General features: G+C 45.9%; 1 protein-coding gene across 10 annotated transcripts in view; it reads left to right on the forward strand.

Annotated features, from left to right (window-relative positions):
• The window catches only part of ACSL4 (acyl-CoA synthetase long chain family member 4), a 264,204-nt gene that overhangs the window by 116,346 nt on the left and 132,638 nt on the right, over positions 1-15,220 (forward strand). For 3 of the 10 annotated variants that reach the window (XM_086918444.1, XM_086918449.1, XM_086918452.1), the window contains exons 2-3: positions 6,501-6,561; positions 10,000-10,236. In XM_086918444.1, the coding sequence (XP_086774570.1) occupies positions 6,501-6,561; positions 10,000-10,236 (298 nt within the window). Of the gene's footprint in view, positions 1-6,500; positions 8,646-8,712; positions 10,237-15,220 lie in introns of all 10 variants that reach the window. The other 7 variants (XM_086918447.1, XM_086918448.1, XM_086918445.1 and 4 more) reach the window with 3 other exon arrangements.

Below are 15,220 nucleotides of genomic sequence, written 5' to 3' on the forward strand. Positions count from 1 at the left end.
GAGGGTTTCTCTCGCCATCCTGGCATATGCGGTTTATAGCATCATTCCGAGGTCTACATTTGTGTGAGGATCGGAGGGGCTATTTTACATCTAAATAGTACTCTCAACCATCTCCGTTTTTGTCCCATTCAATTCACTGTATATAAAATACAATCTTTTTTCATTCTTTTTTTTCTCATTAATGATTTTGTTTTGACTTTAGTGCGAGCCTAACGTTAGCCTGACCTGAATATTGCTCCAGAACTGCTTTTTGTTTCCCACATCAAAATGCCATCTTGGGCTCAGGCCATGGAGCACACCACCATCCATGCCACTCGTACCGTCACCATTACTAGTACTTCCACCAACATCAACATAGCCAGTACAACCATATTAATACCAATACTGTCAACGTGACCAGTAGTACCACTACAATTCTACTTCCATCTATACTACTCAACCAAAACGAACCACCACCAATATTACCAACAGTTTGCACAGTACCACCATCCCCAAAGCCAGCTTTTGCAGTACAGTCATAGATCTCGCCATCTCACAAGTACTACCAGCAATAACACAATGATACTAAAAAATACCAATATCCATACTTCTTACAAAAACGCTACAGCCACCATCTCCAGCACCACCTCAACCAACACTCCGACTATAAGACCACCTCTACCTATACTGAAACTCCAGCAGCATTGCCATCCACATTACTACCAGACATTTGGAGAGCCAATAGGTCTAGCTTTACTTTCTCATAGCTTGGAAATATCAATTTTGCGCATCCTGTTTACCTCCATTGTCTCAGTTAATCTACGCCGATTGGCTTTGCGAAAATACTTCTTGCTTATATCTTTTACAAAAATGGGCATACTTGTATATGGCCATTGCTCCTGCAACATATTGTGCTCTGCCAGTTATCTAAGTTATTCCCATAACCTTTTACACCCACTACAGGCTGGCTTTCAGCATGGGTATAGTTGCAAACTGTGGTGGTGGTGACCGCTGCCCTTGATGAACGCCATTAATGTGGCGATCAAGATGTAATTGCTGCACTATTCTTATTAAATTGTCAACAGCTACTAGAACGCTGGTATGAAGTTGCAGTTAAATACCTACCCCAAGCTTGATTTCAGAACTCCCTAATCAATAGGCCTTTCTGAGTGCATTTGGACCCATATATAAGTGGTCTCTTGGGCCTTCCTCAACCAGTCTTTTAATTTGACACGTCTGTACGCTAACAAGACCCAGGTTATCTGCAAAATTGATAGTGATCCTACCGAAAGAGCTGAAATTTAACTATTTACAAGGTGCCATGTCATGGGTGAGGAAGCAGCAACTCCAAAATTAATGAGAACAAAATAGAAATCTTAGCCCACTTTCAATTGTTCCCTATCCAAGAACCTCTGTCTGGTCACCTAAACTGGAGTGGAGAACACCCCCCCCCCCCCACCCACATAATGTGTTTAAAAAAAAGAAGCTTTGAGTCAGGCTTGTCTCTCAATTACTTTTGTCCAGCCAAATTAACTCCAGTGTTAACTTGTGCTTTCTCTACCCACCTACTCTAAAGAGGAGTACATGTTTTTCTCCCATTCTCATGGAAGAAAGGTCTGGTCTCTCATTCTCAAAAAGTCCAGCTTCTAGATTTTTTTTTTGCGTCCCGACTGCACTATTACAAATCTGTCTATTTTGATCTTCTTAAAAAGACCATTAAAGTCCTAACTGGCCCAGAATACAGCAGCTAGTATGATTAGGTCCTTAGATGGTTTTAGCATGCATCTCTCACCTTATCAGATCTGCACAGGTGAAGAGTGAGGCAGAGAATCCTCCCCGAGGCTCTGTGTGGTACGTAGTACTGTAGGACCATCTTGTAAAAATCTCTTGTTCCGAGCCAAAGCGAGCATTGAGATCCGAATCTGTTCTATTATTGCCAGTCCCTGATTCTGGCATATTGCTCTTGCTGGCAGAACCTTCTCAATAGCCACTGCAAATCATTGGAACTCCCTGCCTTTCCCTCTTTCTTTACATGTATTCCGACTGGCATTTATGAAGATATTAAACCTGGCCATTCTCTTCTTTATGAGTATTTAAGCTTGCTTATCGTGTGACTATTCCTTGCCTCGATTACTAGGGCCATTGCATCGTCAGGTGTAAGTATGCTTATCAATAGCTGCAGGTAAGGTTGAGACATCCAGAGAGGGGGGGCTCAGGAAAGCTAGCTTTTATTTGTAACTAACACAGGGGTTTATATTTGTCAGAAGATAAATCAAACATGAAATGCATAGCAATGTGGAATTGAATATTTTACAGTAACTGCAGTCTTTTGGATGATTCCTGGTTTGATGTCTTCATAGGATACTATTTTCGGTAAATCTTGAACATCTATTGCTGGATAGTTTAGACATGTCTTTGTTTTTTGTGGTTAATTAACGGTTCTGATTTCATTTACTGTTGGTAAAAGGTTCTAGGGTGTAATTGAATAGTCAGTTTTTTTTAATTACCAGCATTTAATGCCTTTATTACTGTTTTGCTGCCCTCATGAGCCACTACAGCAGGGGTACTCATAGTACGGCCCGCGGGCCGTCAGCGGCCCGGCAAGCCTTCCCTGGCGGCCCGCGGACCTTGCAGACAATTTACCCATGGTTAAAATAAAAAAAAATAAGTGTGTCTGCAAACAGTGCGTGCCGAGACTTTGCTGCTCTGTGGCTCTGTGGGGGCCCGGCATTCCAGTCTTAGTCCGATCGGAGCTGCAGGGGCGCCAAGAGGTGGAATAAGAAAAAAGCCTCATTAACATAGGAATGGTCTTTTAACGACCTGTGAAGTGCTCGGGTGCGGCTCTGATGAAACCTGATTGACAGTTACAGCTGGGCACTGCAGGGCTTAAACCTAAAGCCCTTGGGCTGCCTAAGGCTGATGCCGGAGTGCGTTCAAATGGGGTGGGGGTCTAGGTGTGTGAGACCCCCGAGGCCAGGGCTGGGACTTTGCTTAATTCTGCCGATCTCTGAAGTGCTCCGTCGAAATACTTTCAGCTTTATAAGTGAAATCGAGTTAAAAGTGAAATCGAAAATCATACTGCCATTGTGCGGCGTTGTGACAAGAGTCTTTTGAGTTAATCATATACCCTTAAGGGAGCATCCCTAATGCACTCTATCATCAGTGCGCGCGCTCTGCATTCAATGCCTTGTTGTAAAATTGCATAAACAAGGCCTCCGTTTAATCCTGACTGTGGGTGTCCCTGCTGATCCAGATCTCGTGTGACATTCCCGGGGAACAGGGGGTTAAAACAGAGGCCGTTTGTAGCAGAGAGCCTCTCCAGCTCTTGCCTGAGCGCTGCGCTACTCCGAGGCCCGGCTGACGACATCGAGTGATGTGCACTTTTCACAAGTGCATCTGTACGGTGACCCCGTTCCTCAGCAACAGCACCCCACATGGCCTGCCAGGTAATCTTGTACATGGCATCCGCGTGCAGCCAGGGAGGGAGGGAAAGGAGGGAGGGAGTTAAAGGGAGGCAGACAGAGGGAGAGGGAGGGAGGAAAAGGGAGACAGAAAGAGGAAGGCAGAGCAAGGGAAACAGAGAAAGGGAGAGGGAGACGTACAGAGGGAGGGAGAAAGACGGAGACAGACAGAGGGAGGGAGACAGACAGATGGAGGGAGGAGGGAGTGGGAGGGCGACAGAGGGAGGAGGGTGACAGTGAGGAGGGAGACACGAGTGAGGAGGGAGACAGAGTGAGGAGGGAGACAGAGAGGGAAAGAGAGAGAGGGAGACAGAGAGGGAGAGGTAAGGAGAGAGAGACAGACTGAGTGAGAGAGGGAGACAGAGAGAGAGGGAAACAAAGAGAGAGAGAGGGGGACAGAGAGATAGAGGGACTGAGGCAGTCGGAGTGAGTGAGACAGGTAATCAGGGAGACAAAGAGAGAGGGAGTTAGAGGGAGTGAGACAGTCTGAGGGAGAGTGAGACAGGTAGGGAGACAGTGGGAGGGAGACCGACAGAGGGAGACAAACAGAGGGAGGGAGACAGATAGATGGAAACAGACAGAGGTCGACTGACAGATAGACAGAATGAGGAGGGAAGCAGAGGGAGGAGAGGGACAGAGGAAGGGAGACAAAGAGAGGGAGACAGACAGAGGGAGACAAAGAGAACGAGAGGGAAGGAGACAGAGAAAGGGAGAGGGAGGGAGACAAAGAGGGGAGAGGGTTGCAGGGAGGGAGACAGAGAAAGGGAGAGGGAGGGTGACAGAGAAAGGGAGAGGACGACAGAGAAAGGGAGACGGAGGGTGACAGAGAAAGGGAGAGAAAGACAGAAAGGGAGACGGAGGGAGACAGAGAAAGGGAGAGGAAGACAGAGAAAAGGAGACAGAGGGTGACAGAGAAAGGGAGAGGAAGACAGAGAAAGGGAGACAGAGGGTGACAGAGAAAGGGAGAGGAAGACAGAGAAAGGGAGACAGAGGGAGACTGAGAAAGGAAGAGGAAGACAGAGGAAGGGAGACAGAGGGTGAGAGAGAAAGGGAGAGGACAACAGAGAAAGGGAGAGGAAAACAGAGAAAGGGAGACAAAGAGAGGGAGAGGTTTGGAGAGACAGACAGAGAGAGAGAGAGAGAGAGGGAGACAGAGAGAGAGAGAGAGGGAGTGAGACAGTCAGAGTGAGTGAGACAGAGGGAATCAGGAAGAGAGAGACAGATTGAGACAGTCTGAGGGAGAGAGAGGGAGAGAGAGGGAGAGAGAGGGGGAGAGAGGGGGAGGGAGTGTGAGAGAGGGTGAGAGAGGGAGAGAGAGAGGGAGGGGAGAGAGGGGGAGAGAGGGAGAGGGAGAGAGAGGGAGAGATAGGGAGAGAGGGAGAGAGCGAGGGGGAGGGAGAGGGAGAGGGAGAAAGAGAGAGGTATGTGTGTATGCGGGGTCTGGTGGCTCAGTGGATGAAGCCGTCCGCTGCAGGGACCTGTGTTCAACCTCATGGTCACAGTTTTTTTTGTTGCTCTAGCCCCGCCCCCTCCCCCAATGATCCCGCCCCCACTGGTGCGGCCCTCGGACACAACCCATACTGTAAATTTGGCCCCCGAGAGAAAGTTTGTGAGTACCCATGCACTACAGGAACACGCTTCTCCGTATTAAATCCTGGTAACAAAATAATGTGTAACTGATTTAAAATGTTTAATTGCATTGATCATTGTGGAAAATCGGATGTTTGATTACCCCCCCCCCCCCCCACCCCATTGATTTGCTTTTTTTTGAAGGAAGAATGCTTTTGTGTGCTAGAGAGGTTATGTATAGCCAGATGCTTTGAACCCGCCTGTCGCTTACCATTTGTTGGCTTCATTGTCACTCTTATTTGCTACCTCCTAATTGGCCAGTGCGTGCCGGCTTCATTTTTGTTTTTGTATGAAGCGTGGACCAAGTACTTGTTGCTTTCTGTTAAGTAGTGTCCTTTCAGTTCTTGCATTGTGATTGAGGTGCTAGATTTTTTTTTATTATGTCTTACCCTTTCATCCTTGTTATTTCTGCTTGTCTGTTTTACTTCTCTCCTCCCCTGTCACCCCATTCAACCCCCTGTTGTCGGTGTTTCTTTCCTCTTCCACCCCCATTGTCCATGTTGTTTTCCCTCTCCCCACTAAGCTGCCTTCGCAACTTCCTCTCGCATCCCCATGTCTTGTTGTACAGGGGCCTGGTTCTGCCATCAACACATTGTACATTCGGGTTGATTATCCTTCGAAATGTATATTGTTTAAATTGTCATACCTGTTGCAATACCTCGGTTTCATTTGATTTCCTGATGTCTTTGTTTTCCCCCCACCCGCCGTAAGAAATTAAAAGTGCTATGATGCGGCTGCGCTTTTTTCGAACTTGTAGCCACACTGCACACCAGCAGCCCTGCTGTACAACATGGCGGAAAGACATTGGCAAAGCCAATCACTCTATCATAGGCGAGACCTATGAGCTTTGCCAATGCTCGTTCGTGCTAGAATATGTGGCATGTGCTAAGGTCTCAGTACTTAAATAGTGTTCGAAGAGCCTGTCAGTTCTGTGGCTTCGCTTCCCCTTTGTAGGTCTGCTACATTTAGATCCTCGCAGTCCCAGACCACTTGTTTTCAGTGAAAGCCCTATCCAGTGCTGGTGCGGAACTGAAGCTTGTGCAATAATACAGAGTTTGATCGTGAAATGCTTTGAAATGTTTAGCTCCTTTTATTGCAAGTAACTAGAATCTTCTCGAGAATCATTTGAGGTTTATAATCCGCGTCAAGAGAGGGAGTGTTAAACGCACCAGGTTATTGTGCAGGGACAGGAAATGTGAGGCTTGCTTCCTCCCCACAAGGGCACTTTTCCTGTTGAGTATTTCATGAACTTAACGGTTAAGACAATATCTACGGTTGGAAATAACACATTCATATGTCTTTAATGTATAGCTCTTTTGGGGTCCTAAAAAATCCAGTTCTGTGTTTTTTTTTTTTAAACAAATATTTTCCTTTTACTTTTCCGTGCTTCAGAACAGCAATTTAGAAATATTTTTTCTCTTTTTATTGCAGATCAGTTGCTACAGTTGCCTGTGAAGAAAACGAAGAATTAATTATTCCCATCAGAAGTCCTGTATGTATTGCCTCGGAAGCTGTACTTTGCAGTCTTGCGTGTTATTGTATGAGCGGTGTTTCACTTGCATTTGCACGCTTGACACCTATTGATGTGAGCGAGATCTGATCTCGCGGCCGTTGAGTCATTAAGGCTCTCTGTCTAACATTGAAACAGAAGGTAACCACGCAAGAACGCGTTTTATTTTGCCGGGTTAGCTGGTACTGTGTTGAAGTAATTGCAGCCAATTAGTCTTGTAAATACCCCCTGCCCTCCCTTTCTGACGAATAATCCTCCTTAGGTCGCTGGGAGACCGCGCATCAGTTCTTGGGCCAGTCGGTTTTGCTTGGGGGTAAATTCACATTGAAAGCGCAGAGGCTCGTGTATTCGTGAAACACGGCGCTCTGTACAATGTGTGCTCCTTGTATACCCGGACACCTGCATCCGGGGCGCGGTGGCAGCCTGACACCATTGCACAACACATGTTAGTGGTCGCCTGCGTGCAATGTCTGGCTGAAGGGCTCACAGAAGGAAGCGCGGGCCTCCTAGCGTGCCAAAGTGAGCGCTGTCGGTGCTGCCACTCCGTATTCCCGTCACAGTAAAGGCTAATGAAAATGAACACGGCCCTTGGACCCACAACCTTTCCTTGCGGCCTGCTCCTTCGTCAGGGGGGTGTACCTGGCCTGCTCACCTGCCAGCCCTGGAAAAACAGCCTGGGCGTCACCCCCTGTTGCGTCATTCACCAAAGCATGCTTCTGAGGTCATAGACTGTCTAAGATTCAAAGTTACATTTTTATTTTAAAATACTTGAAATAATCTGTTGGCCAAGTGAGTTGGGCCGGACATATCGCAGAGAATGATCTACCTCTCCAAGCTACCATGAAACCAGTATCTGATAATGCCAAAATTAATCTCTGTAATATTTTAATTTATTTGAAAATCTATTATTGCACTTCATCATTTAGTGTATGTTTGGCAGTTTGAATGTGTACAATGGTGGTGTTTGCTCATGCACCTCAGTGATACTACAGTGGGCAGAATACATCTTTTGCTGATGGATTACCATAGATTTCCTTCTGCCATTTTGAAACAAAAATAACAAGTGACCTTAGTGTAGTACGTGTTGGTATCCATGCACCTATAGTCACACAGTTGATATGTCGTTATTTCAGCGTTTCTTTGATGCCGAAGTTGTGAGCATTCCCTTCCAGCTTTATCTTATCGATGTTGTCCTTCCGGTTATCATTATTATTTTTGACATTTTACCGGCACGATCCCTGACCGCTACATTTTCTGTCTGGCAAATTGATTTCACCCACATTGCTAATCTCGGTCCCATTTAGTGACGTTTGGGCACGATTGTGGGGGGGAAAAGCACCGTATAAAAGTCAATTTACTGATCTTGCTACGTGTCCAACAGAAAACTCCATTCTGGTAATTCCACCTCGCTAATGGCCAGTGTCGATAAAAGCACTTTCTTTGTATACTTTCATACCCGAGAAACTTTGAGCAAGCTGTCCTTAGGAGTTAGTACCATCTAGACGGATTTTATAAAAAGACACAAGCCTTCGAGTTATTGTGTGAACACCACCCAAGCAGGAGCTCCCTGCTAGAGGGGAGCCCACCACAGTCCAATATACCCGCCCTGCGGTGAGGAGTGGGCCCAATGATGAAGCCTGGCACTGGAGTGCCCTTTAATAGAGCGGGTTTGAAGTTATGGGTTAGCCCTGATCACAGGAATAAAGTTGTAAAGAACTGGCACTTGGACATGGATCGCCCTAGGCTCAAGCTTTCAGTTTGGCGTGTCGTTTATGCAAACTGTGCACTTCATAAATGCTCCTAAGATGGCTTGTTCAAACACAAACTCATCAGTTGACATTGCATGCGGATGTGAAGATGGCCTATCAACACACAGAATGAGAGGGGTGTGGACGTGGCTTTCAGTGCTGTGGTTTGTCACTTTGCAGGTTTATGGCTGTTGAGACACTGCTGTGCTGCATTTGTTTTCAGTGTTTTAGTTCCAATTTAACCATTTAGTGTTTTTTCATATTATTTAAATTAACATTAGCACAAGGTCATCTGAAATAACTGGACGAAAACGAGAGGCAATCAGGCAGCCATCACAGTGGAACAGAACTGACACTGGAACTGGCACTGGGTGGATGGAGGTAGCGTAGCTCTGTATGGTGGTGAGATCTGAACCACTGGCGAGGTTCTGTGCAAATTGTCTAACCTGACTTTTTGTTCATCTAATCACTTTCCAAGAAAGAAAACCAGCAGCGTGCATTGGTCTTTCTTTTTAATGTAATTCCGCATACGTTCAAATGTAAGATACCACTAATGAAAGTGCTTAGTTTGAGAACTTGTTTTTTTTTCTTCTACCTCACTATCACTCGCAGCGATTTAGGCCAAATCCTGGTTCAGAATGCAAACTTTGCACATTGTCGTCTTCTCGACGAAGGAAGGCTCCTTGGAAGTTTTTTTTTATTACTCTTCTTAATAAGTGCTTTGAAGGCAGATTATAATCTTCCCTTGCCGCCCTCACTCGGGCGTGTCTAGCACCGCAGCAGATGCTAGGAAACGTTTGTGCAGAGCTCGGGTCTGGCCATAGAGGAATGCATCTGTTTAGGTAATGTCGGGACGAAAATACGTCACTGGTTTCTGGGGGTGTTTTTTAAAGATGGCCAGGGCAAAGGCTCGAACGAACCCCTGCCGCCTGAGCTAAACATCTTGCTCGCACTATAGCCCCCAAATGATAACTCTGCTACCAGAAATCAACATTTTTAGGTCAAAAGTATGGAAAAGTAGAAGCACAGACCATTCCCACTTGTCTAAATATTTAAAGGCAAAGCTATTAACATTTTGGCTGTTGGCCATTTTGATTGCACTACGCTGAAGGAGGAATTTTCTCGACATTTTTTATGCTGGTGGGATGTGTAGCTGGATATTGAAGTACACAAAAGCAGTAAATATTTATAGGAGAAAAAAAAGTGAGCAAAAGGGCCTGTGCGCTTGAGCACCTCTCGTGTCCAGTTATTTCAGAGTTCTTCCTGTAGACGTCAGAATAAGACCGAAAGCTTCCACTGTACTAACCATGCCACTAACCTCTTGACTTTATTCTCTTCTTGCTTCCGGCCTGGATGCGGTCTCACCCTTACAGATGTATACTGTTCACTACCAAAGATCTCTCCATGTTTAGTTGTAGCGCTTGAAAGCCGAGCTTGCTCTTGTTGGCTGTAGCACTACTGCTGCTTCTGTTGTTGCCTTCTCGACTGTGGAAAAAAGCCTTCACAACCAAAGAATACCCAGAGACAGTCACTTTTCCAAATCGCAATCTCTGCCGCCATGACACTAAACACCGAATTGCATTTCTGTGTGTTGCTTCCACTTTACCTGTTGATGTATGTATACACTGCAATTACATTTATACCATGGTATTTTCTCACCAATGCTAAGAAGAAAATAGAAATGGCCAAACGCCTCAAAGCAAAACCAGTCTCAGACCAGCTAGGAAGTCCCTACCGGGCCATGTCCCATTTCGAGTGCCTGGCCACCATCGACTTCCCCGAAGCGGACACCCTCGACAAGTTGTTCGACCTCGCTGTTGAGAAGTATGCAAAAAAGGATTGCCTGGGCACCAGGGAGTTGCTGTGCGAAGAAAATGAAATTCAGCGGAATGGCAAAATATTTAAAAAGGTAACATCCTATATTTATTTTGCTAAAATAATTTCTGTAAATTAATTTAATGCACTCTGGATCATGTAGGTAACATTTGCAACTTTCCCTCCTTTTTCTTTTTATTCTTTACACTAGCGGCCCGTCCCGACCTTGTCCGGGAGCTTTTAGGCTTCCCCCTACCCCCGCCTGCCCCGACATTGCCCAGCAGCCCATGCCCCCGCCCGCCCCCTCCCCCGCCTGCCGCCTGGTCCGACCCTCGCGTGGCCTGAGTCAATCCCCGTCCCGACCCCCGCCTGCCCGACATTGCCTTTTGTCCATTCCCCGCCTGCAGCCCGTGCCCCTGCCCGCCCCGTCCCCCGCCTGCTGCCTGGCCCGACCCTCGCGTGGCCTGAGTCAATCCCCGTCCCCCGCCTTCCCCGACCCCCGCCTGCCCAGACATTGCCTTTTGGCCGTTCCCCGCCTGGCCCGACACCCGCCTGCTTACCTTTTCCGCCGCTCCTGAGTTCACAGTTCCGCGCCACTCTACTCCTCACCGCTTGACCACCACCGCTCCTCCTCCGCGCCATGTCCGCCTCTCCGTGCTGCTCTTCACGTGACCACTCCTCCCCCGCGCCATGGCCGGAGCTCCTCTGACACCGCTCTGACGCCGCTCCTCGACGTGAGCACGAATGTCACGGCCAGCGCGACTTTGAGGGGGACTACTTTTTTAAAAATATAATTTTTTTTAAATAAGGTTCATTTTGAAACTTTATATAGCCTATAACCATCTACACACCCTGACGATTTCTACGGTGTATCGGGTGTGTAGATTGGCGCAGTGGTTCCGGAGTTTACCCGCCTCAAAGCCTGAAACTTTCTCCTTTATTATAGTATATAGATATAGATGAACATTTCATGGTACTAAAAATAGACCAGTCTGACTTCCATAGTAATCTGTATAGAGACCAAATTTCTGAAACTGCTAGAGTACTTGCTTTGTAAAAGTCCTTGCAATATTGAAACTGCATATTCTTTGGTTTTTGGAATGTCCTTCAGTTCAGCAGTTCAGGTCAGCAGTCTCATTGATGTAGGTGGTCTGCTGTGTGACGTCTGCAGGGAGCCTCCATAGCACCAACCTGATGCATGCCACTTGAACTGCCTTCAAAATCCTTCATGTAGTAATATTTTCAAATGTATGAAGCCAGTGCCGATTAAAAACCGTACACTCATTATGTGAATATAGCAACCACAAGTGTATGCAGGAATTATTGAAATAAAACAGACCCACCCCGAACCTGTCTGAATCTTATATATGTGCATAACAATTAGTCGCTCCAGACAATGCTGCTGCATTAAATTGTTAGGTGTTAAGGGAGTTGTTCAAAATGTCGCTTGAATATAATGTTTACACCAACTGTACTCTTAATGCATCATCCATCTCGATTTTGATAAGTCATTGCAGAGGGCTTGTGATCTGTGAGGTGTAACACTTTATCAGAATTTCAACAAGCGTATGATGAGACTCAAAGGTATACTCCTCTAATACAGTTTTTAGAAAAATTGATAAAATAATACACATTACAACATATTTTGTAAAATATATGTCAAAAAGCACTGCTCTGAAAGGGCACTTTTGATTATTTCCGGTACTTTTTATTGTGTGCCTACTAAACCTGAGCCATTCCCGGCTTATTTCACTGCTGACCGATAATGTTGATAAAATGGTAGCAAAAAAGTAATTGCAAGCCATATGTAAAATGGTTTGTTTGGTAATTGCAATTCTGTGCAGCCTAGCTTTTAGTGTAGGTGAATGTGCTGGCTGGTCTCCAGACCTGGAATATTTGGCAGGAATTCGTAATTTTTAAAGGCATCCATGGCAGGATGCTGCCTACACTGTCAAAATCAATCCACCTCGCATGTTAGAAATCACTCATAGCATTGCGGGGCTGCCCAGCTACACCTGCATTTATTTTTAATTCTGACCTAACAACTCAGCTGTCTGCATGGCCTGCAGATACCAGTACGTAAACTTAGAATTGGAATAGGCTTTGTCTCCACACACAGAAGTATTACTCTCTCTCACAATCAATCAGTCAGTCGTTGTAAAGTAAAGCGCAGCTCATCTCCTGTGAGGGTATCCAGGCACTGGGTGGCTGGGCTTAGTCGAACAGCCAGATCTGGAGTCTCTTCCTGAAGTCAGATAGCGAAGGTGGTGTTCGAAGGTGGTGGGCGTTCTATCACTTGGCAGCAAGGTTGGAAGAGGAATGGCCTCCCCTGTGGCTCCGGTGGATGCGCATTGACAGGGCGAGGGAGGCAGAGCAAAGGTTTCTGGGTGGTTGGTGGAAGTTCATGTGGTGGTTCTTCTTTGCAGGTCCGACAGAAGAAAATGCACATAAACTTTCTGGAACTCCGAGCCATAGCATTGGCCCTAATCTCTTTCCTTTCCAAAAGAGTAAAGTCATCAGCGCTAATTTGCACAGACAACACCATCAGCATGCATTATAAGTTATATATTATAAAAGAAACCGGGAGGTACAGCATAACGTACCAGATAATTTTGTAGTAGTTGGTTCTGCTGTGAAATTAAACTATTTTCTTTTTCCAGGAGCACTAGGCGTGGATATTGCACCATTGTGTTTGCTGGTTTGCTATCTTGCTTTCTACCCCCACCTCACTAGCTTCCTGCCTCCTAGAGAAGCCTGTGACGGTTGTACGGCATTACAACGTGGGCTTTTACCCCGCATGCCATTACAACGCAGTTTTACAACGCAAGTCGTTACAAGTACGCAAGTCGTTACAACGACTTGCGTTGGGGGGCGCTGGATAGTAGAATGGTTAAATTTTCTATTCCAACTCCAGCCCACGTTGATAGTAGGGAAGGTGTTGGATAGAAAATTAAACTATTCCCTATCCTCCAGCGCCCTCCAGCGCAAGTCGTTGTAACGACTTGCGTTGTAATAGCAGCGTTGTAATAGCAGTGCGGGATAATGCCCACGTTGTTATGGATGTTTCCCCCTGTGACTGCTGTCAGGGTAGGGAGGACAAGCAAATTGTGGAAAAGATTGTACTTGGCCAGTTTGCAGAGCAATGGTAGGATTGGCTTCTGGACACCAATGGCAGATTACATCAACTGCAGTGATTCGGCTCAAGTCCCTGCCTGCCCGTGGCCCCATGAATGGGGTTTGGTGGGTTTTGGACACTACAAACCACTCCCCCAATTTCCTTATTTCCCTCAACAAATCCCTTATCCTAATATTGCATTGTACCATTCTGTTTGTTGCTGCTGTAAGTGTCCAGTATTAGCAAATATTTGTAGTTTTAGCCTCCGTGGCTTGCTATAAAAATCACTTTCTTTCTGAACCTATCCAGGTCAACTCAAAATTGGTTACATAAAGCCAATTCTACAAAAACCTGGTCTTGTTCTGAACTCTTCCAACTATAACCAGAATCGGATTGTTGCCCTTTATTTTAGGCATGCTCATCGAAACATCTGTTTTCTTAATCACATATCCCTGTTGGTTTGAAGAAAATATATCACCCTAAGACTATCAGACTTGATTCTCTCCTTGCCATGGAACTGAAACTGCATTATTAGCCACATTGGATCATATTAGATCTACTGTATACTCAAATGAAGTAGCAGTAATCCTGCTTGAGCTTTTATCGGCCTTTGAAATTATGCATCTCCCTATGCTCCCACAGAGACCTAGGAGTTAAGATGTCCTGAAATGGATTGCCTATTGCCTCACTGACAGATCTCCAATTCTCTCACCGTCTCTTCTACCAGACCATTCAGAAACTAGGTCTCCTGCCACCCTACTCTGCCAAAGTGAGATACCTAGAGGTGCCTACACATTGGAGCACCCTGATAATACTCAAAAAAGAAATGAAGAGCATGCAGAAAGCAGCTACCAGACAGCTTCTCAAAGTATTGTTCATTATTTGCTTCACATCAGTCACCAGACACTTAAACTAGGTGCCCTTGGCTAGACGCATCAACTTCAAAGCAATGTTCATTGCTTATCCACCAGTCCACACAAATGGACCACTCTTCCTTCAACAGAAACCACATAACCACAAACGACCATTATATTCTAGTCTGACTCCTTGTATTTTGTTTCTTAGACACTTCAAAAGGTTGCATCCTGACAGAATTTCATCACTTTAAACAATGCATTTTGGAACTTGATCACTGCACGAATTAGAATCCACATTCACCTTGAATGCAGGACAGTATTACAAATCTGGCTTTTCTATTTATTCAAAAGCTGCAAATCAACAGAACCGTAATACGATCCGTTGTCATGTACATTAGGAGCAAGCATTACTCAACATCTTGGTCAACTGAGAAAGGGGAAGCATCATTAAAGGGGGTACATATCATCCATCCCTCTGCGTACATTCCATGGTCCCCAAATTCTAGTCCATTTTTGTGGGCATCCCCTGCCTTCATAAATCTCCCTTACTGCCTGCATACACCAGTCCATGTCTGATTCCCATTCTCCAAACCTCAACTTCGTCATTCCTTTCCAAGTTCTAGCTATGTTGTGTTTTGCTATCATACAGCCCAGGGAAAGCCACAATCTCTCAGGTCTGGACAAGTCGGTAGCCTCCCAAATGTTGAGAAAGCAGAGGCGGGTTGACACTTCCATGGGTTTATGACAGGGGGTGGACATCACAGATGCCAACCTCCCCTAGTACCCCTGAAGGAGCAGGCATTCCCACCACTGGTGGAAGTAGGTGCCATTGTGGCCACACCCACGAGGACAGGCGGATGTGCCCAACACCCCAATTTGACAAGCACCGAACTGGTGTAGTAAGCCCTGTGTAATATTTTAAGTTGGATAAGTTTGCAACTGGAGAGAATTGCCACCTCACGGGGTGAGGCCAGTGCCTCCTGCCAGTCTTTGTTGTTGTTGAACAGGTCATGGCTTCTTAGGACTTGGTTTTGTTAAAGACATGCAGTTTCTGTGCTAGATACTCGTTGGTTGTAACATGGATTGTCTTGTGTGATACATGCAGT

This window comes from Lissotriton vulgaris, chromosome 4_1, assembly GCF_964263255.1.
Source record: "Lissotriton vulgaris chromosome 4_1, aLisVul1.2, whole genome shotgun sequence".
NCBI lineage: Eukaryota > Metazoa > Chordata > Amphibia > Caudata > Salamandridae > Lissotriton > Lissotriton vulgaris.